Source organism: Filicampus tigris, chromosome 22, assembly GCF_054856515.1.
Source record: "Filicampus tigris isolate MCC_2025a chromosome 22, RoL_Ftig_1.0, whole genome shotgun sequence".
NCBI classification, from domain to species: Eukaryota; Metazoa; Chordata; class Actinopteri; order Syngnathiformes; family Syngnathidae; genus Filicampus; species Filicampus tigris.
Window position 1 is genome coordinate 6,966,225 of NC_141238.1, and position 26,739 is coordinate 6,992,963.

The 26,739-nt window shown below is 44.0% G+C and overlaps 3 protein-coding genes across 10 annotated transcripts in view; 2 read left to right on the forward strand and 1 right to left on the reverse strand.

The window, feature by feature from the left end:
* On the forward strand, positions 1-20,655 carry LOC147126735 (proton myo-inositol cotransporter-like). The gene is made up of 10 exons (XM_086023007.1): positions 1-783; positions 4,864-5,023; positions 6,199-6,407; positions 14,324-14,432; positions 16,664-16,827; positions 16,991-17,111; positions 18,273-18,398; positions 18,526-18,644; positions 18,830-18,982; positions 19,187-20,655. Exons 1-10 carry the CDS (start codon positions 213-215, stop codon positions 19,411-19,413), a joined length of 1,959 nt encoding a protein of 652 aa, XP_085879133.1. The 5' UTR covers positions 1-212; the 3' UTR covers positions 19,414-20,655.
* redic1 (regulator of DNA class I crossover intermediates 1) lies at positions 20,653-26,488 on the reverse strand. Of its 8 annotated transcripts, XM_086023012.1 has the most exons (15): positions 24,600-24,937; positions 24,488-24,527; positions 24,254-24,401; positions 24,010-24,142; positions 23,584-23,638; positions 22,760-22,859; positions 22,606-22,694; positions 22,454-22,548; positions 22,232-22,389; positions 22,084-22,156; positions 21,990-22,023; positions 21,765-21,789; positions 21,593-21,678; positions 21,024-21,411; positions 20,653-20,903 (listed from the first exon to the last, which is right to left on the reverse strand). In XM_086023012.1, exons 1-15 carry the CDS (start codon positions 24,620-24,622, stop codon positions 20,761-20,763), a joined length of 1,590 nt encoding a protein of 529 aa, XP_085879138.1. In that variant the 5' UTR covers positions 24,623-24,937; the 3' UTR covers positions 20,653-20,760. The 8 variants fall into 8 exon arrangements, 7 of the variants coding, with proteins under 7 accessions (XP_085879138.1, XP_085879137.1, XP_085879135.1 ...); XM_086023011.1 differs by lacking the exon at positions 24,600-24,937 and adding an exon at positions 25,013-26,488 and having other exon boundaries at positions 22,084-22,389; XM_086023009.1 differs by having other exon boundaries at positions 22,084-22,389.
* Positions 20,806-26,739, forward strand: part of abcd2 (ATP-binding cassette, sub-family D (ALD), member 2) — a 13,210-nt gene continuing 7,276 nt past the window's right edge. The window contains exons 1-2 of the mRNA XM_086023003.1: positions 20,806-20,963; positions 21,133-26,109. Coding sequence (XP_085879129.1) covers positions 25,183-26,109 — 927 coding nt within the window. The 5' untranslated portion in view covers positions 20,806-20,963; positions 21,133-25,182. The remainder of the gene's footprint in view (positions 20,964-21,132; positions 26,110-26,739) is intronic.

Here is a 26,739-nt window from a genome sequence, read left to right on the forward strand (position 1 = left end):
CCCTTCTTGCGTCACGCGTTCAAAACAAGACATCCTTGCGTCACGGTGACGAAGTGGCGCACTCCACTCCTCCTGTCTTCTCCAAGTCTCTCCATCAGGACCACAAGGGAGGAGATGCGCGCAACTTCGCTGCAGCTCTGTCCGCTCAGTTTACACTCGAAAGTGGAGAAAAGCGGTGGTTATAGTCAAGTGTTTGGAGTTGCGCATCCCCTATGTCGCGAAAGCAGGCGGATCATGACTACAACCTGCGGAGTATGAGCAACCTGATGGGCGAGCGCTGGAGGAAGGCGAGCGACGGAGAGCGGAGTCTCATCAAGGCGCCGTCCAACGCCAGCGTCAGCAGCCTGCAGGTGGCCGCGTCCTCCTCCTCCTCTGCCGGTGCCCCGGTGGCTGCGTCCTCCGCCTCCACTGGGGATCTGGAGAGAGCTGCGCGCAAGCAGTTCATGCAAGATGTCACGCCGGGCTTCGTCTACGTCCTGGCCGCCTTCTCCGCCCTTGGGGGGTTCCTGTTCGGCTACGACACCGGGGTGATCTCCGGAGCCATGCTGCTGCTCAAGAGGCAAATGGAGCTGAGCGCCTTGTGGCAGGAGGTGCTCATCTCAAGTACCGTGGCCGCCGCCGCCGTCGCCGCCCTCCTCGGCGCCTTCCTCAACGGGCTCTTCGGGCGTCGGGTGTGCATCCTGCTGGCCAGCTTCTTCTTCACGGTCGGCGGCATCGTGCTGAGCACCGCGCCCGGGAAGGAGGTGCTCCTGGCGGGGAGGCTCGTCGTCGGAGTGGGGCTCGGTGAGAAAAGCCGTTTGCGCCTCGACTGTGTTTGTTTATCGTCAGCGACTGGTCAAGTGTCCTGAAGTTACAAAAAAAAAGTTGCTGAAATACACTTAAGATCAATATGTTTATTGCCATGTGCGCGGCAAAACAAACAAACACATTTGAAATAACCCTGCAATGAATCATACTTGCTTACTTCCCTTGGAATGATAAAAATGTTGACAAAAATAGTAAGCTTAATATCTATAGCAAGAGGCTCACAGTTAACGAGAGGCTCTAAAAGAGACATTATTTAATGCTAATAAACCTAACGAGAGGTTATGGGTGATTACAAGTTGGACCTAACACCGAATCATTAAATATCAACAAACAATAGTCATTAAGATTAGCATCCTTTGCTCTCGTTCCGCTGTATTTTCTTTCAGGATGTCTCCACAAGGGGGCGCAAATTTGCATACAAGCGCTAATCATAAACGTCATGACACCAATAGAAAACCATTTCACGTAGCATGTTTTTTTTTAATTGAATTGAAACTTATATTATCATTCTACAGCATTATATGAAAACATCAAGTAAAAACAGCGTGAAGAAGTAAACAGTTTTACAACTCCTCCTCCCCCAGCCCTGATATGTGCAATTAGCGAAGTTGCTAATTACACAGCTTGGTCCTCGTGCCCACCAAGCCGCGCGCCTCTGGCAGTTCGACAACTCTCGCTGTCTTTGCCATTATCATCAATCGCATCTTTATTAGATTCGCTTGGTTACCATTGCATGATGAAGGGAGAAAAAGTCCCAGCCCGCCCCGGCGGAAGCTTCACTGAACACTTTTAGTGTTGATTGCCTCCATTTGATGACAGATATTCATCTGCCCTCTCCTTCCACTTTCTCCTCTGCCACGCTTACACTCAGCTTTGCTTTTTGATCACAATTCAACACATGTCCCCAAAATATTCATGAACTGATGTGCAGATTGCTCGCTTTAATTTTGTACACAAATAATCATCGCTGGTGGTTGTTTTCTCGGAAAATTAGTTGCACTGAAAATTAATCATCTTGCAAAAATGAGCACTTCCGAAATGAGGATGAATGCACACGTTTACAATCAAGCTGTTTGCGTGCGGATGGCAGGGGGCAAGAGGGGACCTAATCACCAAGTACATTAGGTCATTTCGCTTGTTGATTTCAAATCTTCTGCCCCTCGCCATCAACATCTTCCCCCATGCAAATGTGTTTATTCCACAAGCGTGCATGAACCAGACCGTGATGGGACAGGAAATGCATTCTGGCACCGCAATTAGCCGCCGGAGATGCTATTAAGGAAAACATTTTTCAGCGAACGCTATTATTCCGACCCCGGACTGTCAATTGCATTCTCACATTCACGTTACAAAAACCGAGACGCTTAGCATTTCTGAAATGAACTAGCCCCAAAAAGGTCAGGGAAACTGTTTATCCAACCAGCAAATGTCACACACGCCACAAGTCGTGGTTGTCTCTATTGCTTCTCCTCATGCAGTATAAGGCCTCTGGTTGGATAGAAACCTCCACAATGCTGATTATGTTTAATGGCGTAAAAAACTAACACAAAAATCAAATACAGATGATCGATGACATTTAGGTCATTTCAATCACGCTTGTAATGCTAACGCACAGAAGACGATGACAGTAAATGCAACAAAGCTAACGACAGGAAGTGAGAGGATGCAGAAAAAAGCCAGAAGCTGATTGGCTGGGAGGAGTAAAGGGGCGGGGCAAAACTGGTGTAGCTAATATATAATTAGCAAAAAATTGTTGACCAAAGAAAAACAAAAAAACACTGAAAGAACAGAAAAATTGAAGTTGTGGCTTGATAAGCTAGAGGAAAACAACAAAACTTGTTGCCAAGGGCACATAAGATGAACTCACAGACGTTTGGCAAATCGTGAGCAATTCATCAAAAAAAGGGGCGTCAAGCTTTTTAATACCGCTCCCAGTTCAAGTTAACCGTCAAACTAAGCCTAAAACAAAGAGAATTACACTTTGTGCACTGCAAACAACCACATAGCTTAGCTTTTCTGTTCGCTAGCCGCTAACGCTAGTAGCATCTCTGTTGCGGGGGCTTTAATCCTCTTAGCAAATGTGTAGTATGTACAGACATAAAATCACATGCAACCATATATTCTTTATCCTCTGCGCAGAACGACAAATATCACTGCTGTACTGATGAGCTTTATTGGGGTTGGGTTATATTTTTCCTTTATTTTATTTTTATGGACATATTGAACATCGTGTTCAGCACTTGATTATCGATGTCCCCGCTGTGCTCCACACCCGTTCATCCTCGACTTTCATTTGAACTCAGTTTGAGACAAAACAGATCTTCTCGAATTTGATTACGACGGGACATAAGATTCTATTTCTCTCCGCCAAATTAAATCACCACTCAGGGGTCTTCTTTTTTTTTTTTTTTTTTTTTCATCTTTCCATTGTAGATTTGAGAACTTCTTTATCCCGGAGAGTTTTCACTCCGTTTTTTTATTCCCCCCCCCCCCCCGCCTTGGCTCGGAATCCTAATTAGCTTTCTCCGTCCTCGCTGTCAGTGATGGAGGGCGGAGTGAAGTATCCGCCTCTGATCAAGTGTGTGCGCCTGCAGCCTTGGCAAGCCGGTTCGAGACGACAATGACTTTTGTGGGCGAGGACAGCCCTTAAAGCGAGCCTCGTTAACAAGAACGCGGGCAACGGCGACGTGCTCGAGGCCTTGTTTTTTCCGAGAGGAAGATGAATCGAACGTTCCTCCGCTAACCGCTCGATACGATCAAAAGCAGAAAACGGTTGACTAGCGTTGCTCCATCGAGAGACAACCTCACTCTCTCTTGTTTACCCCGGTTGAAAATGTCAAGTGACTTTTGACCTTTCCGCCGGCGGCAGCCGTATTAGCTTGTACGTGTTTTCCTCTCGGAAAAGAAGTGAAACGGACACGATCGTTAGTCGCCGTCTCGCCCAAGCGCCTCTCACTCGCATGGGCGCGCCGTCGCCCAAGTGAAATCCGAACGGCTCGGTTAGCTGAAACAAGGGCAACGGGGAGGTGAAAGCAGGAGAGAAGACGGGAAATTGGTTTAATGGGGAGAATACAGATGGAGGGAGAATGTCTCCGGTGCATGCAAACATTGCCGGTACATGCACCTGGACAGAAATTCGACACCGTCGGGTCCATAAATATTGGGACAACGACACCATCTTAAATGTGTGATTGTGGGAAAACTGTGACGGTTTGGAATGAGAAAAGTAATAGCCCAACGAGTGTGAATTTTTGGGGGATCGTCTGAAGTTGGGATGCTCCGAATTGGTCATTTGTGTCATTTTCTCTCAGTCTTCACACAAGTGTTGATATCGGATAAAAGTAGATTAGCCAATTGTGACGTTAGACACGGGTGACTTGGACTGATAAAAGTCTGAGTCACACCTCTTTTTGTTTGAGGGGTTTGAATAGGTCTACTTGTGTGTTATTGGCCATCTATCTTACAATCTTTTTTTTTTTTTTTTTTTACGATGCAAGGATTACAACTCTTTTCTGGCGGGCCCCCGTGGAGGGAAATAAAACACGCCAAGAAGTCCTCCCGCTCTCTCTCTCTCTCTCTCTCTCTCTCTCTCTCTCTCTCTCGCTCTGTTATTGGATTTGTCGTCCCCCAAAAGCTGCCGCCATGCGGTGCCCGACTGGAGATGGCCTGGCTCATTTCCTGAGACGGGGTTGCCATAGCAACAGGTAGCCACGTAGGCCATCAGGGCAGGGTGTTTACGGGAGGAAGAAGGGGAAGGGATGGGGATGGTGATTGTTCGGAAGTTGAGGGATGAGGGGAGGGGTTGGTAGCAAGCAGGCTATTAATAGAGCTGATCAGGAGCAAGCTGCAAAACACGCTCTTGTGTCCACATTCTTGTTTGAGTAGTCGGCCTTCGTGTTTAATCTGAGTTCATTCCCCTCTGTCTCGAAGACTCCCGCGTTGCCGCTTGGCCTTCCGCGCGGAAAGTTGCAAAAGAATCTGCGCGTTTCTTTCGCCGGGCCGCAAGCGAATTCTCAGCACCTTGTTCGCCTCCCGTCCGACCTCTCTCTTTGCCAGGCATCGCCTCGATGACGGTGCCCGTCTACATCGCCGAGGCGTCCCCGCCGCACCTCCGCGGCCAGCTGGTGACGGTGAACACCCTCTTCATCACGGGCGGGCAGTTCACCGCTAGCCTGGTGGACGGCGCCTTCAGCTACGTGCAGCGTGACGGATGGAGGTCAGAACGGCACAGAATACCTCGAACCGAGGTCGTACATACGATGTCATCGTCCCGTTATAGCAAACGCCAGATCTCGCTCGGGCGCCAACCTAAATGTCAACATATCCGCAAGTTAACTTCTGCAGGGAGTTGCCACATCGGCGAATTTGGCCCATACAGATACACTTTTATCTGATGGTGTTTTATCCACCTCGTCCTCCTTGTCAGAATAAAAGCCCATTTAGAGTGCTTCCATGCTGAGTTGTGAAATGTCAGAGTAGATAAAGACTGACGTTCTTCTTCACTTGTCGCCCGATGTCGCCGATTAGAGTCATTCCTGAATTATAAGTTGCCGTGGTTCCGTTCAGGTGCAGCTCTCCTTGATGCCTTTGCCTGAGAAGAAAAGCCTTTTGTGCGGAAATTTGGGCGCTCGCGTCAGCACGCCGCGACTGCCTGCTACTCTTTTCACTTTCACAATTAGCTCTCCGCTTCTCGTCCTGACTACCCACTAATCCGGGGATTTATAAGCAGTGTCTTTGTCAGAACGTGTTGAACTCATATCGTGCGCCCGAGTGGACGCAGAGAGCTTTTAAAAGCAATTTTCTTCTCGCGCTAATCATTCAGCGAATTAGCTTGAAATTGTTGTTGTGTTGGGGGTGGGGGAATCTGTTCTGTCTAGACACTGCAAATTGTGACGTTGTAGTTTGGATTTGACGTCCAATGCGCAGACCTCAAACATGTACAGTGATACCTCGATTTAATAAAACGAAAACTAACTGACTCCGTATTTAATAAATACAGTAGCTGTCAAAGCCTGTCGGCCACGATTATTATACGGTCAACTCGAGCAGGCTCACGTGCCTACGTGGCGGCCATGTTGGAAGGGGCGATTATCCCATTAAATGACGCACGAACATAAGTTTAGCGGCTACGTCTTTTTACTGGGTCGAGTTATCGTCATGTAGTGCTGTACTAAACATCCTATATTTAGTACAGGCATTTTTGTGAGGAGTTTTTATTATTTATTTATTATTATTCTGTATGTAATGTGAGTTAAGGCAATTTCCAGCAGAAGGGTCTAAATTAAGCCTTGGCATTTGTCCCCCGGGATTTAATTTTAATGAGCCACCCGTTGCTTCCAAGGAAACGGCTCGACACCAGTTGAAATGAACGCCCTGTTTCCGCCTCGCCAGGTACATGCTGGGCCTGTCAGTACTGCCCGCCGGGCTCCAGTTTGTGGGGTTCCTCTTCCTGCCCGAGAGCCCTCGCTGGCTGATCCAGCGCGGGCTGACCCAGAAGGCCCGCCGAGTACTCAGCCAGATACGAGGCAACCAGAACATCGACGAGGAGTACGACGGCATCAAGAACAGCATCGAGGAGGAGGAGAAGGACGGCGGAGGAGGTGAGATGAGGGCCGGGGACGCAGGTATAATGCTGTCGCGTCTCGCGGTTCTGGATTTTTGGTACGCGGGAATCAGAGAGTGCAATTTCGTTGTGTTTAACTTTCTTGTACGTCTTAATGTTGGTCATGATTGGGGTGCTGAAGTATTTTTTAGGTACTACTTGGTGTACATTTTAGGTGTAGCTGCAAAACCAAAGCTTGTGACACATTCATGATAAAACATTTTCCGCTTGAAGTCTGCCTGCCTCCGACGTGAAAACGTAACATTATTCACACAGTAAAGCCAGCCGGCTTACAAACACTAATGTGTGCAATATTGTAGTTCCTGTATTAAGCTGTTTTGCTTTTTAACTCATTCACTGCCATTGACAAATGTATTCGTCTTTTCACAGTCCAGCCATTCAATCTTATGAATTTATTTAGACATTTTTTTTTTCAAACATTAGGAATAAAAGAGGGTCTGAAAATGTCTGCCAGTTATTATTTCAGAGGGCTGAAATAATGACTGATTATCAGTGTCGTTCGGGAAGTTGGTATCATCAGATTCGCAGCTTAATTGTTGGTGCCGGTTAACCTCAGAATGTGGGTCTGATGAGTCCGAGAGGGTGGTTACTCCACTGGAATTCGAGCCTCGCATATTGTTGCATCTTGTATTAATCCGACACCATCTTGTAGGATTGTCGGCCTACTGCCTTGAACGTTTTGACGCACAGTGATCGGTAATCCAGCAAATTTGACTTTGACTGAGTTGTACTTGGCGTGCACACACACGTCCCCCGGTGCTGCGACCAGTCACCGAAGAGAGGCGAGGGAATCACTTTCATCCCTTATCTAATCAACCTTGACAAGTGAGAACACCATGTGTCTGCCAGGAGTGCCTTCCAAATATCCTCTCGGGGCCGCGTGGCCTGCAGTGAAGAGGAACCTTCATGACACACACACACACACGCTGGTGTGAAAACACACTCACAGCGGCAGCAGGCTCATTGTGTACTCAGCTGCTTCTTTTTTCATTTCGGCATCTCCCCTGCAGTTTGCATCATTATTATCAGGTCGAGTCCTACTGTTCACTGCGTTGGAACGTTCCCTGTTTGAACAGGATCTTGTAGGTTGATATTTGTTTGTTCGTGGCGCATTTAGCCCTGCCTGTAATTTTCATTAACATAACAGGAAACAAAACCTTCGAAGGACTAAGTGTTCCTTCCTTTGTTTTTTGTCTCAGCGTTTAGCGCGTATTTTTTCGGGTGTCCGCCAAACACCTCGGAGCCATTAAAGCAAAGCAATTACGTTGCAAAGTACATTGATTCCTGGGTAGGACTATTTTGGTACTCTAATTAGCTGCTTTAATTTCCTGCTTTATTTTTATTTATTTTTGTACTTCCTTCAATGTGTTTTCGGGCCCTTTCAAATTCTTCTTTACATTTATGACATCTTTAAATGCCCTGACCCAAAGCATGAAACTGGTTCAAGATTTAGATGAAATATTCTGTTTATTAACTCATTCACTGACAGACATTTTCAGACCCTCTTTTACCCTAATGTTTGAAAAAAAAATAAAAATAAATAAATAAATTACTGGGATTGAATGGCTGCACTGTGAACAGACGTGTAAATTCGTCAATGACTGTGAATGAGTTAATGGAAGAACGTTGTATTTTCGGTGTGGTATAATTCTTGGTGGACATTTTTTTGGAGTCTTTTGCAGCTGTTTATGCAGTATTATAGTATGCGAATTAAGAAATCAACCACATTACTCCATTATGCTTCCAAGCTATGAATACCAGTAATACATGATTGATCTTAACAATAGCTTGATTTTCCTTTTGTTTTAATTCCTCCCTTCCCTTATAGATTCATTAACGCTGCTTGTGCTACAGCATTGTGAAGAGATCTTTAACAGGGAGGGAACATTTCACATCACAAAAGCCCGCAATTAACCTTTGCCTATGAGACGTTCAGCCAAAAATCCACCAGTGTGATCGGCCAGACGCTCTACTTGTGAAAAAAGTATGTGCGGGCATGCGTGTCTTCACCATGACATACCCGTTACCATGGGAACAACACTTTTCCCCCCCACCATCCCGTTTCTCTCCCTCTCAACTCAGGTGATTAAAGTGCTTCTAAATCGTCTTCTGAACTGTTCCGTCGCACACAGACGTAAAGATTTCGCGGAGGTAGTGTGGCAACCTTCTCAGCAGTCGTTATGTTGTCATTCTTCATGTGAAACTTGATAGTTCACCATATTGAACTCATTGATTTCTCAGGCATGGTCTGTTCGTTCCAATTGGAACGTTGCGCTGACTCGCAAGAAAATAGAGGATATATCTAAAAAGGCATGTCCGGACATTAACCGATGGGAACAGTGTGTTTTGTGAATAAAAATGTTCATGATAATAGTTTCAAATTTGGCACGTGTCACCACTTCATAGCCTGCAAAACAGTACCAATTACTACTTTCCTATTAGTCTTTTTTTTAACCATTCAGTGATACAAACATCCTCTTTTATAAATGTAAATTATGGTAAAAATCAGCCAACCAAAAAGGTTTGTGATTATTTATGGGTGCCACAAAATTGAACTTTTTTCGTATTAGATAAGGCTGTGGCCTGACTAAATGAAGCTCCTGTTTTACTTCAACATAGTCGAAGCAAGGATATGAGTTTGTCAGAATAGCTGCGTATTTTTGCGCTCTTTCTGTAATACTAAGTTACCAAAGGATACCGTCAAAGCCCTGGATGATCGGAAAGTGGTAATTGGTGTCAAGGAAATATTGTTGAAGTGATACATTTTATCTTTGTTTGTCAGGGAGGAGCTAGGTTTAGCCTGGGTTGTGAGTGGAAGTTACAAGTGAGTTTTTAAGTGCATTTTTTTTTAGTCATTTGAAAGCATTTTATTTGTTTGTGTAATGCCATTTGCAATGTTAAGCTGTTTTGAGAATTTTTCGTTAGTTACTGAAATTGAATTTCGGTTAGAATAAAGCTTCAATTATCTGTCTTGGAGTCGATTTGGATCTCAGTCATGTCGGATTGATTTCTGTTCCCAGGTATCGAGCAGCGTGTTTGACAAACGTTTCGTAATTCTGGACACTCCACATCTTTACCGTCTCCCTCCACTGGAGCTTCTATTTCTCTCGGTGACTATTAATAATTCACGCTGTTTGAGCATTTTTATGAAACTCCACTGTGGGCCCCGAGCCTTTTTAAATCCACACAGAAATTATAATGAAGCCACGGCTGCCTCTTCGCTTTTGGGGATGACAAAATATCGGGACATCCTGCTCGGGTATTTGTCATAAATAAGCACATTCTCATTGGAAGAGAAGAGCTCTGACAAACCCGAACAAGCTTCCAGAAGTGCACCACTTGAACGCAAGCGGACGGTCTGATTGCGAAAACGACTCAGGTTTGCGCAACAGTGCTTGCGATGCAGAGTCGAGGACTAGAAAACAAGGGGTCCCAATTGGGGAATTAGAGGCGACTGCAAAACTAGGATAGCTGAGGAGGAGGAGAGGAGGGAATTATCGGCGAGTTTTACTCGAGTAAATTGGCTTATATATGTGCATGCAGGCCCACAAATTTGAATGCTCCGGATGAATCTTTAGTGCAGTGCACCATTGCTGCTACACGGCATCAATTGACAATTCATTATAGTTGAAGAAAGACATTGATCTTTTACATATTAGAAGGCGCTACTGGGAGCTCAGTGTTCATTATCGTATTGTTGAACAAAATCGATGCGCTCAGTTGAGAAGCGTGCGGTTGTTTTAGCTGAGTTCGGAAAAAAAAAAAATAGTTTAAGCCTCGCTCGTTCGCTATGTGCTATTGTAAGCCCGTAATTGGACTATTAACTCCTTTAAACAAGCTTCGCTTCTATTCAAAGCTCCTAATTGGAGGTTTTCCAAACTTTTGGGAAACCTTTAGCCGTTTTTCAATGCAGTGCTATACTGGGCCAGTCAGAATTGATTTTTTTTTTTATGGGGGGGGCTCTTGTATTTTCTAAACCCTCCCACACTCTTTAAACACTCATAGTGGTAATACTGCCCAGTATTGATCAATTCTGTGAATAGACTAGATTCTCAAAATTTTGACACCCCAAAAAACAATTGGCTCTCCAAGTACCACTAAAAATGACCAACAGTGAAATAGTAGTTGACCGTAGTTGACTGAAAAATGTATCAAAAAACAGACAGAGGTTATAATTCCTAAAATTGTAAATTTTCAAGAATACAGTCCAAATTTCATGTGGAAAAAAAATAATTCATGAATAAAGTCATAATATTATGAGATAAGAAATTAGATGACAAAGTTGTTAAAAATATATATGTCCCAGTCGAAAGACGTAACAGTAGAAGAAATGTCAAAAAAGGAGGAAAATATCATGTAAAATATGGGGATACTCATCCGACTGGAGGATTGTCAAGTGCAGCAGAAACTGACGGTAGCTATGCGCATTTCTGTCTTGAAATAATACCTCTCACTTCTTTCAAATCCCCGACAAAGTGTGTGCACCTAATCCACGCAGGTGCACGTCTGTTTTCTCACCTGCCTGCGGCGCAGCGACGATGGCAGACAAGCAAACAGAAATGCGCGATATCGCAATAAAGACCGATGTGCCCTGTGTCCTTTCCGGCGTAGTCTCGTTCCTCTCACAGATAAAAGACAAGGAGAGGAACATGACAGCGTGACCCCTCTTGATCCCCCGCCTCCAGAAAGGCAAAGACGATGGAAGGAAAGATGCTTTAGTTTAAGCATTTTAATTTAAGTCAGCAGTAAGAGCTTCATAATGACAGTAAATGACATGAGTGATGCATGGTCATTGTATGTGTGGCGTGCCTCAGGAATCAATCATAAGTACTCCACATTTATTCGATACTATATTCATGGATGAAGGAATAATGAGCCAGCTAGCCTTACACACCTTCTAATGAGAGTATTTCTGGTTGCCATGAATGTCAAATTGTAATTGCAGAATGGAATAATGAATTTATACCCACACCCACTATTTTTTTTTTTAAAGTAGCCTATAGTTCAATTTAGTTCCTTGAAAAAAATGGATGATAGTGACTGTCTGCGGTAAGCCTCATACAGTATACCATTTTTCCATTTGTACACATTTTTGAACTAATGAAAAAACAGGAAGTAGTTATTAGTTTTAATTCATCTTGAGCCCCCCGTGCTTGAACATGGCCAAGTATGAGGTGACGTGATCCTGCTCTGAGACAATAATTGAAGACGAGTGGGAGAAATAATTGAGGGGGAGGTACAGGAGAGTGACGGGTTGCCTGCTAAGAATTCCACCTTTGATTTCTCTCGCATGTCCAAGGTCCTCCTGTGCTTTGATTGCACATCGGCAAGCATCAGCTCCCAACATACCACACTCGAATATTCAAATGTAAGAGTCAGCCATCCCTCATGCTCAGCTTTAAGCTCCATTAGCATGCAGCAAGTGGAAACAGGTTCTTCAATTGGCCGGGGTGAGGGGTGTTTCCTGAAAGCAGGTAGGCAATGAGCAAGGATAATTGGGGAGTCCCTGTGGCGCATGTTAAAAAGGGATAAAAAAAAAAATTACAGCCTTTCTCATAAAAGAAAAATAAAATGAAATACTGTTGACACAGTATGAACACACGCTGCATTACTAGCTGAAAGTGGAGTCGAGTATAATGTATAATTTGACAATACAATTAACAGTAACATTCATTTTAATTCACACTTTGGTCATGTGTTTTCACGGCAGGCAATGGGGAAGCCAAAAGTATTTTATTTTTCTGCGTACAAGATGGTATTGCAGCTATGACGCTCAGCTCAGTCCCGTCACCTAAATTCTTTTTTGACATTATTTATTTTTATTTTTATTTTTTTTTTGTTGATTCACTGCAATGTGCTTAGTGTCAAACATGCTATCATTAGCATAAATTGTATGTAGCTATATTTCCTTACGTTTGCTAATTCGATGGTTAAAAACTCACTCCTGTTATTAAAATGAAAATGTCAACTTATTGGCAGTTACTATAGAAACCATGACAACAAATGTAAAGCCAGCCCGGCCGTATCCACAGCCCCGTCGCGCTACACGTCAGAAGCACTCATGTGGACTGTTGTGGAAATTACTAGGCCACCTGTCTTGGAAATGACATATAGGGAAGATGCGTCATAGTATTACCGTAAACAAAATGCAACAAAAGGGGTTTCAACATCATGCAATTATTTCAGCGCTCTGAGACTAAATCGCGGCGATTGTGGCTTGCCGGGTTGACCCCTCCCCCACCGCCATCCAGTCGCTTTCAATATCTCATCTGATTGAATTACAGCAGGGTGGTGCTCCAGTGAGGAAATGAAGCTGTGTGCATTAACCTCAATCTATACACGTGTGTCTGTGTTTTTATGTTCTCTAATTCACATCTTTGTTAGGGGTGGAAAAAGAAGAACAGTGTTTGGTCAATAAAGTGTAATATTGGAGTAAATGAAGCTCTTCTTCATGAGATGGCCCTCTCCCGATAGCTGATCCCCGGGCACATGAATCTTGATATCCCTCGCGGCTGATCCGATAACGCTGGAAATCAAGCGATCATACTCCTGCAGGTTAGCGCCAAAGGAAATGGCCTGGCCCATGAATGCACCACTTCCTCTTTTTCAGCCGTCTGCCGTCAGAGCACTTCATATCGTGGAGCGGCCTTAATAAAAAACTACAGGCTCATGGGAAATATTTTCACCATTTTCGTATAATATTTCTACGACCATTGGGCGACCGCGCAGATTTATGAGTGTAATGTTGAAGTCTATGTTAAAAAAACAACAACTTTCAAGGCATTTATTAGACTTGTGGGGAAATTAGCGGCTGTAGCGAACACCAATTGCAATTTACTTGAAATGGATGATACTTTATTTTATATATGTAGTACACTGTAAAAAAAAAAAAAAAAAAGCAAATCCAATGTTCAAAATTGATTCGCCAAATGAAGCCACTTAAAAAGTTGTATACAATGGATGTTAAAAGTCTACACACCCCCGTCCAAATTTCAGCTCTTCTGTGATCTAAATAAAATGAGACTATTAGTGGGCCTCTATCCGAAAATTATCTTATCGACAGGGGATGTAAAAATAAACAAATAAGGTGTTTGCACAACTGCGGCTGTGTTCAGGATTAAACGATCCCATTTAAACTCATTAATACACCTTAAAAGGACATTGTATAGAATTCAGTGCCATCTTGTGGTCAACTCATAGAATGCAATGACCTAAGATGGAAGCATGTGCATTTTGAAACACACGGAGAGAGATCACACGCCGCCTACCATCAGTTTCTTCAGCAGAGGTACAAGAAAATAGTAATCACAAACGACTTCTACTTTCCCTCAAGTCATGAAGTTTGTACATGATGCAGTCATGAAGACGTACGTTCGCTAAATTTGTCTCCTTCGATTATCCGTAGAACTAAGATGGCGGCGAAACATGGCGGCCTCGTCAGCGCTTACTTCACCTACGATAATATAAAATATAATTACATTCATGTGATAGCGCATAGAGAGAGTCCTCCAACACACAGGTGGTGTCCGGATGGCTTGACATCATACGTCCATTTTCGGTTCGTGCAACTTTATCGTCCACATCTCCCCATCCCCCGACCCGCCCCCCAGTCCGCTATGCCAAGAGAAATCAGCACCGCGGACAGCTCACCGTGCAGCCTTTTGTGTATTAGCTTCAATTATCCTTTTTTTTAAGTGAAGCTGGAGCTGTTTTCGAATACATGCATATTCAAAGTGACTAATTTGGTTGCAAATTGGTTTTCATTACACCCCTAGTAAACCAAAAAAGTCAGGCATAATCATTCCCACAATGTTAACGGTCTTGTGTCCAAATGTGTGTCCCCATGTTATTTCCTTCGAAAGGAATTGAATTGTGCTGTTTTTGCCTGTCCAGATGGCCCGGTGATCTGGCGCATTCTGACCTACCCCCCCACGCGGCGAGCACTCCTGGTGGGCTGCGGCCTCCAGATGTTCCAGCAGCTCTCGGGAATCAACACAGTCATGTGAGTACATCCGCGCCGGTCTGTTTTTAGTTCACTCGAGCGGCGGCGGCGACATGAGGTCAGCGAGTCTGTCGGGGTTTTGGGTTGTTTTCTGTTACATATTCACTCCCTTGGGATGCACTGCACCAAATGATTTCAGTCAAACACATTGAGACATGCATATAGTTTAGCGACCCGCTATTAAATCACAAAGCATTTCCGAACGAATCATCCGCCGAGCATCCAGAGGCACCCGGGAAGAAAACGATCCCTTTTTTTTTTTTTTTTGTCCCTGTTTTGTTCTTGTTATCTTTCCATCTGTCTGTCTCGCCGCCCCTTCGAGATGAACTATATTACCAGGCTCTGTAAACAATCTGGGGATGTGTGCTGTTGCCTGGCAACCACCGGAGTAAAGGCAATAGGCTAAGTATGTGCGTGCTCATATTTTTTATTTATTTTATTTTTTATTTTTTTTAAACACGCGTTTGTGGTTCGAACTGTGGTTTGTTGTCCACGCGCTGATGTTGGTGTGTGAGTGGGGATAAAAATCGCAAAATTGAATGTGACTGACGGGGTAGCCGAGGAGAATTTGTGTTGAGAGAAGTGACACATTGCACCTGTCACAAATGGTGTTTGTGTCCCGCTGAATGTCCGTCGATTGACTGCGTGCCTCTTTAAATGGACATTTATCTTCATCCTGAGAACAGCGGAGCTAAGGGGCTTAGCCTCCTCCTCTCTCTGCCTGTCTCACGCTGATTTGATTGATCTGCAGTGATTCATTTACATTGATGTGTCATCAAGATGGCGCCCAAGATTGGTTTGCAGCTTTAAGTTCATTCTCAAGTTGGATAGTATTATTCATAATAAATGTACAGCAATTTTTAAAACCTATGTGTGAGTTTAAAAACAATACAATTAAATAATTAATCAATTATGTGAACAATTCCTTGGGCCAGGTTAAATAACGAACGGTGTTTTGCCCACCCCTGTTGGCTACTGAAGTCGTGTAAATCGCGTTAGCTAACCAGGAAAAAAAAAAAAAAAAAGCATGCGCTAGATCACAGTTAAGCTATCACACGCGATTACTCATTTCCTTGCGGTGAATTGTATTATTAATGCGATTTCAATTATTCAGCGATTTCTGTCTAGCCTTACATGCGCATGCACATAGTCTGTATGACCATTGCTTTCTATTTGCTAACATTCCGGACTCGTAGCCGTCACGCGCGTGATCATCATGAAAGACAAAAAAAATTCAAAGGAACACCTCGGGGTTTCGTTATCGAGTCTCAGCTTTGACTCGTATCCCTGTTCGGGGCTGCGATTTTTTTTCTTTAATTAATTGGGGGGGGGGGGGGGGGGGGTCAGGAGAGGCTGACTAGGAGAAGGGTCCGCCCGTGTGAACCCACCGGTTGGTTATTATCAAGCTTCCCGACTGAGGTCTTCACTTTCTTCCCTGCAGACTGATCTACTGTGTCTGCCAAGTATTTGCGCCGCGGGGTGCGTTTCTATTTTTTTGACCCTGTCATGTTGCAAGATAGGGCTCTGAGGGGGGGAAATTTATTAGGTGTGGCATTCTGTGAATTTTGTGGAAAAGGTCTTGTCTTTTTCAAGTGTCAGGTTGACAGCCCATTATGTCAATAGAAAAAGAGAGCGTTTTTTATTTTTATTTTTTTTTTTTGAGGGGATATCTGACAGTATGTGGAATAATGTGAGTGAAATAGCAATAGTCATAGGCTTGCACTCTTTTTTTAATTTGTTTACTTGATGTTTGTGTACAAGCAGCCTAATCACGGCCAAACTCCTCCTCCTCCTCTTCATTCTCACGTGGAAACAAAATGTCGATATTTTAATGAGGAATGTTCTGATTATCACTCTAATCACACACGCGAGCGCATTACGCACACACTCCACTTAGGGACAACACTCTCATTTGCTTAACACACAGCGAGCAGATGTCGTTAAGTCATTCACTGCCAGACATTTTCAGACCCTCTTTTACCCTGACGTTTGAAAAAAATTGGAAAAAAATATAAATAAGTTCCTGGGATCGAATGGCTGGACTGTGGAAAAATAAATACGTGAATGGCAGTTAATGAAGCGCCTACAGTATTTTACCTCATAAATAAACCGAAAAAGGAGACCGCACTTGTGCCTGACTAAAAATACTTTTAAAAGTATGTTGGATTACTGTACTTGAAAAAAAAAAAAAAAAAAAAACAACAACACAATTTTAGCCGTGTGGCTCGCAGGTACTACAGCGCCACCATCCTGCAGATGTCGGGCGTGCGGGATGACCGGCTGGCCATCTGGCTGGCGGTACTCACCACCCTCACCAACTTCCTGTTCACTCTGCTGGGGGTGTGGCTGGTCGAGAGAGTGGGCCGGCGGAGGCTCACCCTGGGCAGCATCGTAGGTAAGAAGGAAAGAAGAGTTTCTCACTGTGTGCGCATTTTATCTGTTTTCACGTGACAACACAACTCAACACGTTCATTTCCAAACCAGCGGCAACAAAAGTGAGCACACCCCTCGAGTGAAATGTACGGCTTTATTTATATTGATTTATTTTCGGGGCGCAGGCACGTGCCTCGGCTTGTGTCTGCTGGCTGTGGGCTTCCTGCTGTCGGCCCAGCACAGTCCCGCTGTCACATTCCACCCGTTAGACCCCTCCATGGCCAACTCGACCTGCGTCAAGCATCAGTGAGTATACGCCCACCACGGTGAAGCCAGCATTCAGCCAAAATGGATTCAAACTAACATCCTGTTATGAATTCCAAGCTCTTTTTAATCAATCGGTGCTCTACATTAGTAGCCTAGTACTTGAAGGCTAATGACAGACTGACAAGTAATAGAAATGTTTTGGTTCTCAAAACCTTAATCAAATATCGCATTATACACGGTTTGAACCGTAATATGGCGACCGTAACAATATATTATTATTGAGCCAGAACGTACTATGAGCGCATGGAAAATGAACAGCAAGGGTTACAAGATCAGAGCCGCGAAGTGTGTGTGCGGCGTCGTCGGTAGCAAAGTGAAGTCGGTGAAGCCGCAGTGGGGTTCTAAAAGCACTCATCTCTTTAATTCATCTTTGTGTGTGTGATCGTGCGGCGGTGAGTCCATTAGGTGATGTTGTTGGGATTGTTGTCACGATGAAAGAGCATTGTTGCTCCCGGGGCTTCGTTTTGTGCCGAAGTGAGAGTAAATTGCAGCAGAAAGGGCATCTGATTTTTTTGATGAAATTGCGGGCGTGTGTTAGAGCTTTAATGAAAGCCAATTTTCCCCAAAGCCGGGAATTTGGTTTTCATTTAAAAGATGAGGGTGCAGGGAATCGAGCCGAATCGAATCATTCTACTTTAAAATGCCCCGCCCTTGTATCGAATCGCACCCCATTTATCGAGGTACATATCGAATCTTCTTTTAAAGGAGATTATGTTTATATGCTGATATGTTTTGTATGTAAAACATTGAAATGAATTATGCTGTATCATGTGTCATCGTGCTTGCGATATGAATATGTGTCGATTGCTACGGATGAGTTTTGCTTGTTAAACCTGACTTTCTCTGAAACACAATAAAAAATGTTTTTTAATGAGGAAAAATAGCACTCCATACTCATATACTTTATAAAAAAACAAAACAAAGACAACAATTGACCATTTTTGTCAATCGTTCGAATTCAATTCAATTCAATACAAATTGTGCTGGCCTGTCACAATCCCGCATCAGTAATATTATAAGTTCTTCGCAGAGGATAAAAAATATATGACCGTGAGTACTGTTCTGTTGTCAGTCTGCGTGTGTCATTGTCTCATGGAATAATTCTTCTTCTGATTGGGGGGATTTTCGCCACGATTTCAGGCTGTGCGAGCCCTGCATGCTGGACCCCGCCTGCGGCTTCTGCTACCGCGAGAACGGCTCGGCGCTGCTCACCTCCTCCTGCGTGCCAGTCAATAGGGCCTCCACTGAGCAGGCGGCGTGGGGCAGGTGAGTCACAGGATGCAGGTGTGTATGGCGTGCGTCGGGTTTAGCATGCGCACGGCACTCTGGGGGAGGAGGGGGGACGATTACCTTCATGTATACGCTATAAATAGCCTGTCAATGTGCCTGCTAGGTGTTCTAACTCCAGCCAGATGAGAGAGCACACTTATTGGGCCTACAACTACTGCCCTACCTCCTTCTCGTGGCTCGTCTTACTCGGATTGATGTTCTACCTGGCTGCTTTCGCGCCAGGTGAGAGGCAACGGAAATACACGATTGCGTTAGCCTAGCAGCTCTCCGTTAGCCTAGCAGCTCTTCGTTAGCCTAGCAGCCCTTCTTTCCAGCGTCATCTGAGTGAGGCTATAATCACAAATATGGGAGAAGTAAAGCGCGGTGAATAGTTTTCGGACGCACGGTAAGATTTTTCTTCATTCAAGGGATGGGTCCCATGCCGTGGACGATCAATTCTGAGATCTACCCGCTGTGGGCGAGGAGCACGGGCAACGCGTGCGCAGCCGGAGTCAACTGGACCTTCAACGTCCTGGTCTCGCTCACCTTCCTCCACTTGGCGCAGTACTTCACCTACTACGGTCAGCTTCTAAATAAAATGATATTTTCAGAACAAAAATATAAGTTCCTGGGATTGAATGTCTGGGCTGTGAAAAGACATATAAAAAAACGTTTTTGGCAGTGAGTGAGTTTTAAGGATAAATAGTCACTGATCACCGGAATGTAAAACCTCACATAGTCATTAATAGCGCGTCCTCTTTTGTTTTGGCTTCGTCTCCCCGCAGGGGCGTTTTTCCTCTACTCCGGCATGGCCTTCCTGGGCTTCGTCTTCATCTACGGCTGCCTGCCCGAAACCAAAGGCCGCCGCCTGGAGGAGATCGAGGCGCTCTTCGAGAACCAGCTGTGCTCGTGCGGCGCGTCCGACTCGGACGAGGGCCGGCAGGTGGAATACATCCGGGTCAAGGGGTCAAACTACCATCTATCGGACAACGACGCATCCGACGTCGATTAGATTTTGGCCGGTTCCGTTCGGGTGCTCTTGATTTGTTTTTAACTGTGAGCTGGGAGCCTCCGGTTGACCTTGTGAATGTTTTAGTTGTCAGCTCCTCCTCTGAATCGACGCCAAATTTTCTCAAGCTGTGCACCGCAAATACGTCAAGTGAGGACATCGTGTAATATAAAACATAGCGGCGTTGTGTCTTCCCCTTGAACAAAAAATGCTCACGTTGAAGGATAACACGTCAATCTACAAAAAGGATGTCAAATGAAGTTAGTTTTGGCATATTGACCATATCACGCGTTTCCGTTCAAGCTTTGTAGCATAGGACACTCGGCGCCGTAGTGAGAGTGGGCGGCTCAAAACGGCAAAACCCGTAGCACTGAACATGCTATACGTGAGGAGCTCATTTCTTCTCCTTGGTGTTGTTTCATTTAGCCTCAAATGGCAGCTGGCAGTAAAACCTCATTTCCAAGTGCAGTATTTCATCCGACAGTGACGATAATCGTTGTGCCTGTGTTTTGTGACGGTGCCTCGTGGCCGTTCAGTCCAAAAGTTGTATGCGACCATTTTTTTTTTTTTACTTTGACTGGTCAGTTGTGATTTTTATTTTCTGTCTTCCACCACAGCCTTATGTACAAACTAATCATGTGATCCTCGTGTCGTAACGACCCGTAGGCAGGATTTGGCGTATTCTGTTGTACACCAATTTTTATGGTGAACTTTCATTTCATTCATTGGTAATATTAAGTACACCCGCACAATTTAACAAGTAGAAATGTTTCTCCTCGAGTGTTTACTTCAAAATATTCTAATCGTGTCATTCAGGTATGCAAATTCTGCCATTACTTAGTTTCACTCCCCACTATAAACAATCATCAAAATGTTAAAAAAAAAAAAAAATTAAAAAAAAATCATTTTGTACTTGAACCGGTTTAAGTTCCATTTCCAGGCTGTGCAATTGACGACCAAATATTTGCGGTGATTGTGTCAGGCTGCACGTTGTGGTGTTAGACTTTTAGCAGTCGTGTTAACACTGTCCACACGCTGAACAGTTATTGTGTGTAATGTAGTGTTTCACGTGACGTTTCTACACTTTTTGACCAAGTAGACAAAGACCGATAGAGTGATGTATAGTATATTGAATTGTCTGAGCTGTCAAATGTTTTGCTAGAGTTTATATTCTATGACAAAAGAAAAAAATATCTTTGAGTGTGCGCGTATAGGAGGAAAGAAATAAAAGCAGTGAATCAGTAATGCTTTGGGGTTTTATTTCAGTGTTGCTATGACAACAGGAGGTTAACGCAAAGCGTTTGATTACAACCACGTGCACAGAACAGCTTTGTTTTCTTGCCCTTATCATCATTGCGCGTCCTTTCTCTGCTTGAGCAGGAGCAAAATCTCGGCTATTTCCTGGAGTGGTTCCACCTCCGGCCTGGTGGTGGCGTTGTCCAGCCTTGCTTCATCTGGGGGGTCTTTCTCCAGGGGGCTCTGCTGCACGCCTACTGAGAAGAATGACACATTTAGTGGTATTGCACATGACAGTGATTACCAACCACAGCGTCGTAAGTATACAATTTGACTTATTGGTCTAAGAAATGTTTCTTTTAGTACTGTACCTTTACCTATTTTTTTCAATATGTCCTGAAGGGGTATCTGTGAATATGTTCTGCTGTTACTTCGGTGAGTCGTATTCAAAACGCCTAAAGGGCTGGATTTCTTCTTTCTCCACAGGGTTTGCCTCCCAGTTATTTCTATTCCCTCCACGTGAGATTCTGTGCAGCCATGGTGCCCCCTGGTGGCTTCCTGCTGTAGCGACACAACAGGTGGAGAGGCGTCTGAGAGCAAGCTGCACTGAGTGGCAACATCGAATTTCTCCGAAGCGGACTCGTGGATGGTTTGAGTTTCTCCATCTCGTCTTTCGACTTTTGCACAAAGGCACGCGCACATCTCCGGGCTATTGGCTGGCGCTCGTCTCCGGGGAAATCCCGATGGATGACAACATTCTTCATTCTAATGGATAGTGAGAAAATAACTGCATCGATTGATTTAATTATTCTTGTAAAAAAAAATTTATAATAATTAAATGACACAACGTTATTTATCTCAAATTATTTGTTTATAATATTGAGAACCGCTGATTCACATTATGTCAGCTATTACTTCACCAAGCAGGAGCAGGTTGGTAACTTACATCGCTTGAGGCTGAACTCAAGTAACCTCTCTTGCAAGGGGAAGTTGCCGAATACCCCCAACTGTTCATTGGGTATTCCGGGCATGCTTGCGAGTGCGGGGGGAGAACAAACCTAAGTGCATTTGCATAACGGATAAAAGGACAAATGTGTTGAATGGGAGGGTGGACTTACTGAAGTTCAGACTGCAATTGGGGAGCTGCGAAGGAATTAGATACATAATTTAACGGAAAAAAAAATTTCAAGAATCATTACAGCTGGATGTTGTGAAGTTCGCTGATGCCATTTTAAATACCTCGTAATTTGAGGCACATAAATCATGGTACCAACTGTATTACAAGTATTCTGGTTTTGTTATTATGCTTCACCACTAGGTGGCAGTATTGGCTTTTGGCTTACCTGCACTCCAACTGACTGCGGCTCAGGGACAGTTCTGGACAAGACAAAATGTGTTAAGACGTGAATACACACGCGGTTGGATCATATTACCTACTGTGGGGTAGAAGCTTGGATTGATGTTTCATCCTCCAGATATATTTTTGTTTTTACACTGCCAAAATGAGGAGCTAAAGTGTTAATTAAGAGAAGGTTACTACCTCTCTTTGCCACAAAAGTTGTAAAAATTAGTGCTGGGTTTTTACCATCTGTTTCATATTCGTCATTGATAAATCCCTGAAAGACGTCCTCTTCAAACTGCTGCTCGCTCCCTGTCTGGTTTAGAGTGAAGTCCAGGGTGGGCTCAATTTGGGACAAATGGTTCAGGAAGGTGTCTTCGGATATTGGATGGTGACCGGGTGTACTGGAGGTACAAAAATATGAGTTTCTTATTTCAGATGGCTCTTAAGTGCTCTAATTGTTCTCACTCTGAGGTTCCAAAGAAAGGTGCTGTGGGTGAGGCCGGGTTAGAAGACCACACAATGTCTTCTGGCATCCCTCTTGGCTCACCGAACGGCTGAAACTACAGTAAATAATGAACAAATGCTATGCTAATCTTGTGATGTTCTAATGAAGCTACCATGTCTTGATCCAGACTCGATGTGTCCCAAGGTGGAAGGGACCAGCTGGGAAGTGGCTGGGCGTGACCTCCCTGCAGAAAGATTCTCCCTGCAAAGACAAATGCAAATGAGCCATTTGTATTTTCTCCACTGTTAAAATACTATGACACACACCTGAGGAGGCCGGCGAGAAGGGGCTGAGGGATTCCGCTTTGGGAGGCAGGTAGTCGGCGGCGCTGTTGTCTGAGAAGGAACACTCCACAACTGGTGACAGCTTAAGACAGAAATGATCTTTTATGTATAAAAATCGACATTATGTAAATGCCACAAGATGGCGGCAAACCAGTCTCTTCTAAGACAAGGCTACGGCCCAATAAATGAAGCTCGTCCACTTAATTCAACATAATTCTTTAGTCACAAGATGGCGCCAAAGCAGTCTTTTTATATTAGACATGCCTGTGCACAAAAACAACAACAAAAAAAACACTTTTTTGCCAAAATGATCCTTCCAGTGTGGTGAAAGAAAAATCCTCTCTGGTTACCATACAATTAAATACACAGCAATTTAAAATAGCTGTTTTCCTTGAAAATATGCACCACCAGCAAAAAAAAAATATTAATAATGATTATTTTGGTAATAATTGAAATCATGATTATTCAAATGATCATTTATTTTTTGGTACAAAACAAGAAATGTTTAAACGTTTAAAAAAAAGACAAATAAATGTAAGTAAGTTCCTTTTGGACCAAACAAAATTTATCAAATGAGTTGTTATAAAAATTTTTAAAATGTGCAAATCTATAAATTCAAGTACGATTTCCTAGTGTAAACAAACATAGTGTGTTGGAGATAAATGAATATTAATCGTTTTTTACGATTATGCTAATTTTGTAATCGTGGCATGTCATAATTGTAATTGAATTTCGATTAATTGCACAGTCCTATGTCAAATGCCTACTTTTCCCACTTATGTAACAATATGGCTTTTGTTACTTACTTGCCGAATCTTGAAGGCTTTTGGGACAATCTGTTTCGCCCTAACACCTTGAACACTAAAACAACAGAGCAGCAGTCAAGGTTTACAGTGGGACTGGGCAATATTTAATTCCGATGAAATCATTTTTAACAGTTTGTTTAAACAAAAACAAAGTCAGTGGTGACTTGACACTTAACTGTATCTTGATGGCCCTGGAAAAGGTACAAACGGTTACTTTGGCTTTGGAGCCCAATAACTTAAGTGCATCCCAAGGAACCAAATTGAACTCCTACTTAGCAATCGCCATGGCTACAACTGGATGTAGGGCAAAGGTGTCTAACTCAAGATTGCACAATATGTATGTGCTTTCAGTGTTATAAACTTCCCTCTAGTACTACGATGTGGTCTGTGACGAAAACAACTTTGTCACCCCAGTCTTCTTTCTACCTGCAATGAGGTTGGCTCTCAACCAGACTCAACTGGGATGGAGAGCCGGGGCTCATGGGGAGTACCAAAGGGTTGTTGCCATTCCGCTTCTTCCCTCCTCCTTTGGAACCCAGAACTGATACTGGGGGAGGATCTGAAAGACATCACAGTCTAGTACCAACATTTATTATGTACATACAGTATAGCAACACACTCACAATCAATTGTATTGACCAAAGGTCTTGTTTATGAGGATTTTATTTACCTTTAAGCTCTTTCTTTGCAGCTATCTGGTTGACCACAAACAGTGTCACAAGGTCCATACTAGCGAAGGAACTTGCTAAAGGGGTGGAAGGTGTGGCAACTTCCAGATTTTTTAATTTATTTTGCATTCTCATCTTTTCAAAGAATTCCTAAAGGGGGCGGGGGCATAAAAATAGCGTTAAACAAAGATGAAAATCCGTAAAGTATGGCAATATGTTCAGGTTGGCTGTCTTACTCGCTGCTTTTTCATGTCATTTTTCATCATAAGCCGGTTCCTGTATGGAAAAGTACGTTTAGCACGACATTCTAAGTTAATACAGTTTTAATTAAGCATTAATTAATCTTACCTTGACCCACCAACCCAATTCATTTTCGACAAAATAGTTAGCAAAAATGTCCAAAAAATAATTATTTTCACTGCTAGCTTAACAATTTTTACATTCGATAAAAGAGTAGGCCACACGAGTTCAGAATTGTTCGTAAACACGCAATGAATAGACTTTAAATTCCTAATAATAGAATCATGTAACTTTAGTACGTCTTTTGTAAAACAAATAAATAGTAATTAATTCATATCTACACTATAAAACAGTAGTTAGTAATAGTAGGCCGTGTTTTACGGCAACCAATCGCAAGAGGCGGAAATCATCGTGGGCGACACTCAAAGAGGTGCTTTGTAATATAACACCATGCATATTCATCTTGGTGAGTAGCTCTTTTATTTTGAAAGGTAAACCCGGAAGTGTAACACTTCGCCTACATGCCGGGCTAAGCTTCAGAGCAGGATGTAGCGGTACGTCTTTGGACCGTTTTATTTTAAGTCACCGTGACCGTCCGAGGGCCGTCAACCTTCTCACGTCGACGCTGTGAGTGGATTTAGGGTGATGGGCGTTTGGGGGACCGCCATAAAAGCCGATTAACGTCCTAAAAATGTCCAACATCCTAAATGCGGCGTCCAAAGTGAAATGGGAGCGCACGGCTGTAGCCAAGCGAGCCGTGTTTCTCGCGGCTGCTGCGTACAGCGTCAAAACGCTCTACCCGGTCATCTGCAGGCAGCTCTGCAAAAAACAAGCCGACAGACAAGCTGAAAACGGATCTGCATGTTCTTTCAAATCCCGTATAGACGCTGTGAATCCATCAAAGGCGTCCCCTGGCGTCAACGCCGAATTCTTCAAGCAGATCCTGGAACTTGCAAAAATCCTTTTCCCCAAACTGCTGTCCAAGGAGCTCGCTTTGCTCGCCTTGCACTCTGTGGCTCTGGTCTCCAGGACCTTCCTGTCCATATATGTGGCCAGCTTGGACGGTAAGATAGTGAAGACCATCGTGGAGAAGCAACCGAGGAGCTTCATCATCCAGCTCATTAAATGGCTCCTCATCGCCATCCCCGCCACGTTCGTCAACAGCGCCATCCGCTTCCTGGAGTGCAAGTTGGCCCTGGCGTTCCGCACCCGCCTGGTGAACCACGCTTACCGGACCTACTTCACGGACCAGACCTATTACAGAGTCAGCAACATGGACGGGAGGCTGGCCAACCCGGACCAGTCCCTCACGGAGGACGTTCTGATGTTCTCCCAGTCGGTTGCCCATCTCTACTCCAACCTCACCAAGCCCATCCTGGACGTGATGCTCACCTCCTACACGCTCATCCGGACGGCTCGGGCCAAGGACGCCAACGCCAGCGGGCCCACGCTGCTGGCCGGCTTGGTGGTCTTCGTCACCGCCAAGGTCCTCCGGGCATGCTCGCCTAAATTCGGGAAGCTGGTGGCTGAAGAGGCGCACAGGAAGGGATACCTGCGCTACATGCACTCCAGAATCATTGCCAACGCCGAGGAAATCGCCTTCTATCGGGGACACAAGGTATGTCCAAGAATACAGGTCTACCTTTCGGGGGTCTTTAAAACTCAGGTGTCAGACTCGTATATGCCTTTGGAAAACACTAAGGAAATTGAAAGTTTAACTAGTCACACACCTAGAATGTACACAAACAGTCGTTCTCAGCTTCTGGCGAGCAAACATTAAAAAACATAAAAATACAAACGTAACTTCCATATTATTATTATTAAAACCTGATGTGGTAGAGAGTAAAAAAACAGGGCAGATTCTGAGTCAACGCAAAAAACAAAATCGAGATAAATTGACTTACATCTCAGATTAAAAAAAATGTAGCAAAAAATAACTGCATCGGTAATGAAAGAGCAATACATAACCATAACACCATAACCATTATTTGCTAAAACAAAAACAGAATTGAACTAAATCAAAGTCTTGAAGAAGAGTTAATCCAACCCATTTTTACCAATCTCAGGGGGCGGCCATTTTGTCACTTCTGTCGACTGAAAATGACATCACAGCTGCTCAGGGGTCAGATAACGGCCAATCATGGCTAACCTGTTTTCTGAAGCTAAGCTATGCTTGGTCATTGCTGAGATGGCTCAAAATGGGTTGGATTAACTCTTCTTCCACAAACACAATATTAATCAGAATGCC

Bases quoted from the DNA above. Each gene is read 5' to 3' on its own strand.
- LOC147126735 (XM_086023007.1), top strand. From the start codon at position 213: ATGTCGCGAAAGCAGGCGGATCATGACTACAACCTGCGGAGTATGAGC. The intron at 784-4,863 runs GTGAGAAAAGCC...TCTCTTTGCCAG, and splicing joins CGTCGTCGGAGTGGGGCTCG to GCATCGCCTCGATGACGGTG. The intron at 18,399-18,525 runs GTGAGTCACAGG...TGTGCCTGCTAG, and splicing joins GAGCAGGCGGCGTGGGGCAG to GTGTTCTAACTCCAGCCAGA.
- redic1 (XM_086023009.1), bottom strand. From the start codon at position 24,622: ATGAATTGGGTTGGTGGGTCAAG. The intron at 24,143-24,253 runs GTAAATAAAATC...GATGTCTTTCAG, and splicing joins TGCAAAGAAAGAGCTTAAAG to ATCCTCCCCCAGTATCAGTT. The intron at 21,790-21,989 runs GTAAGCCAAAAG...ATTCCTTCGCAG, and splicing joins CGCAGTCAGTTGGAGTGCAG to CTCCCCAATTGCAGTCTGAA.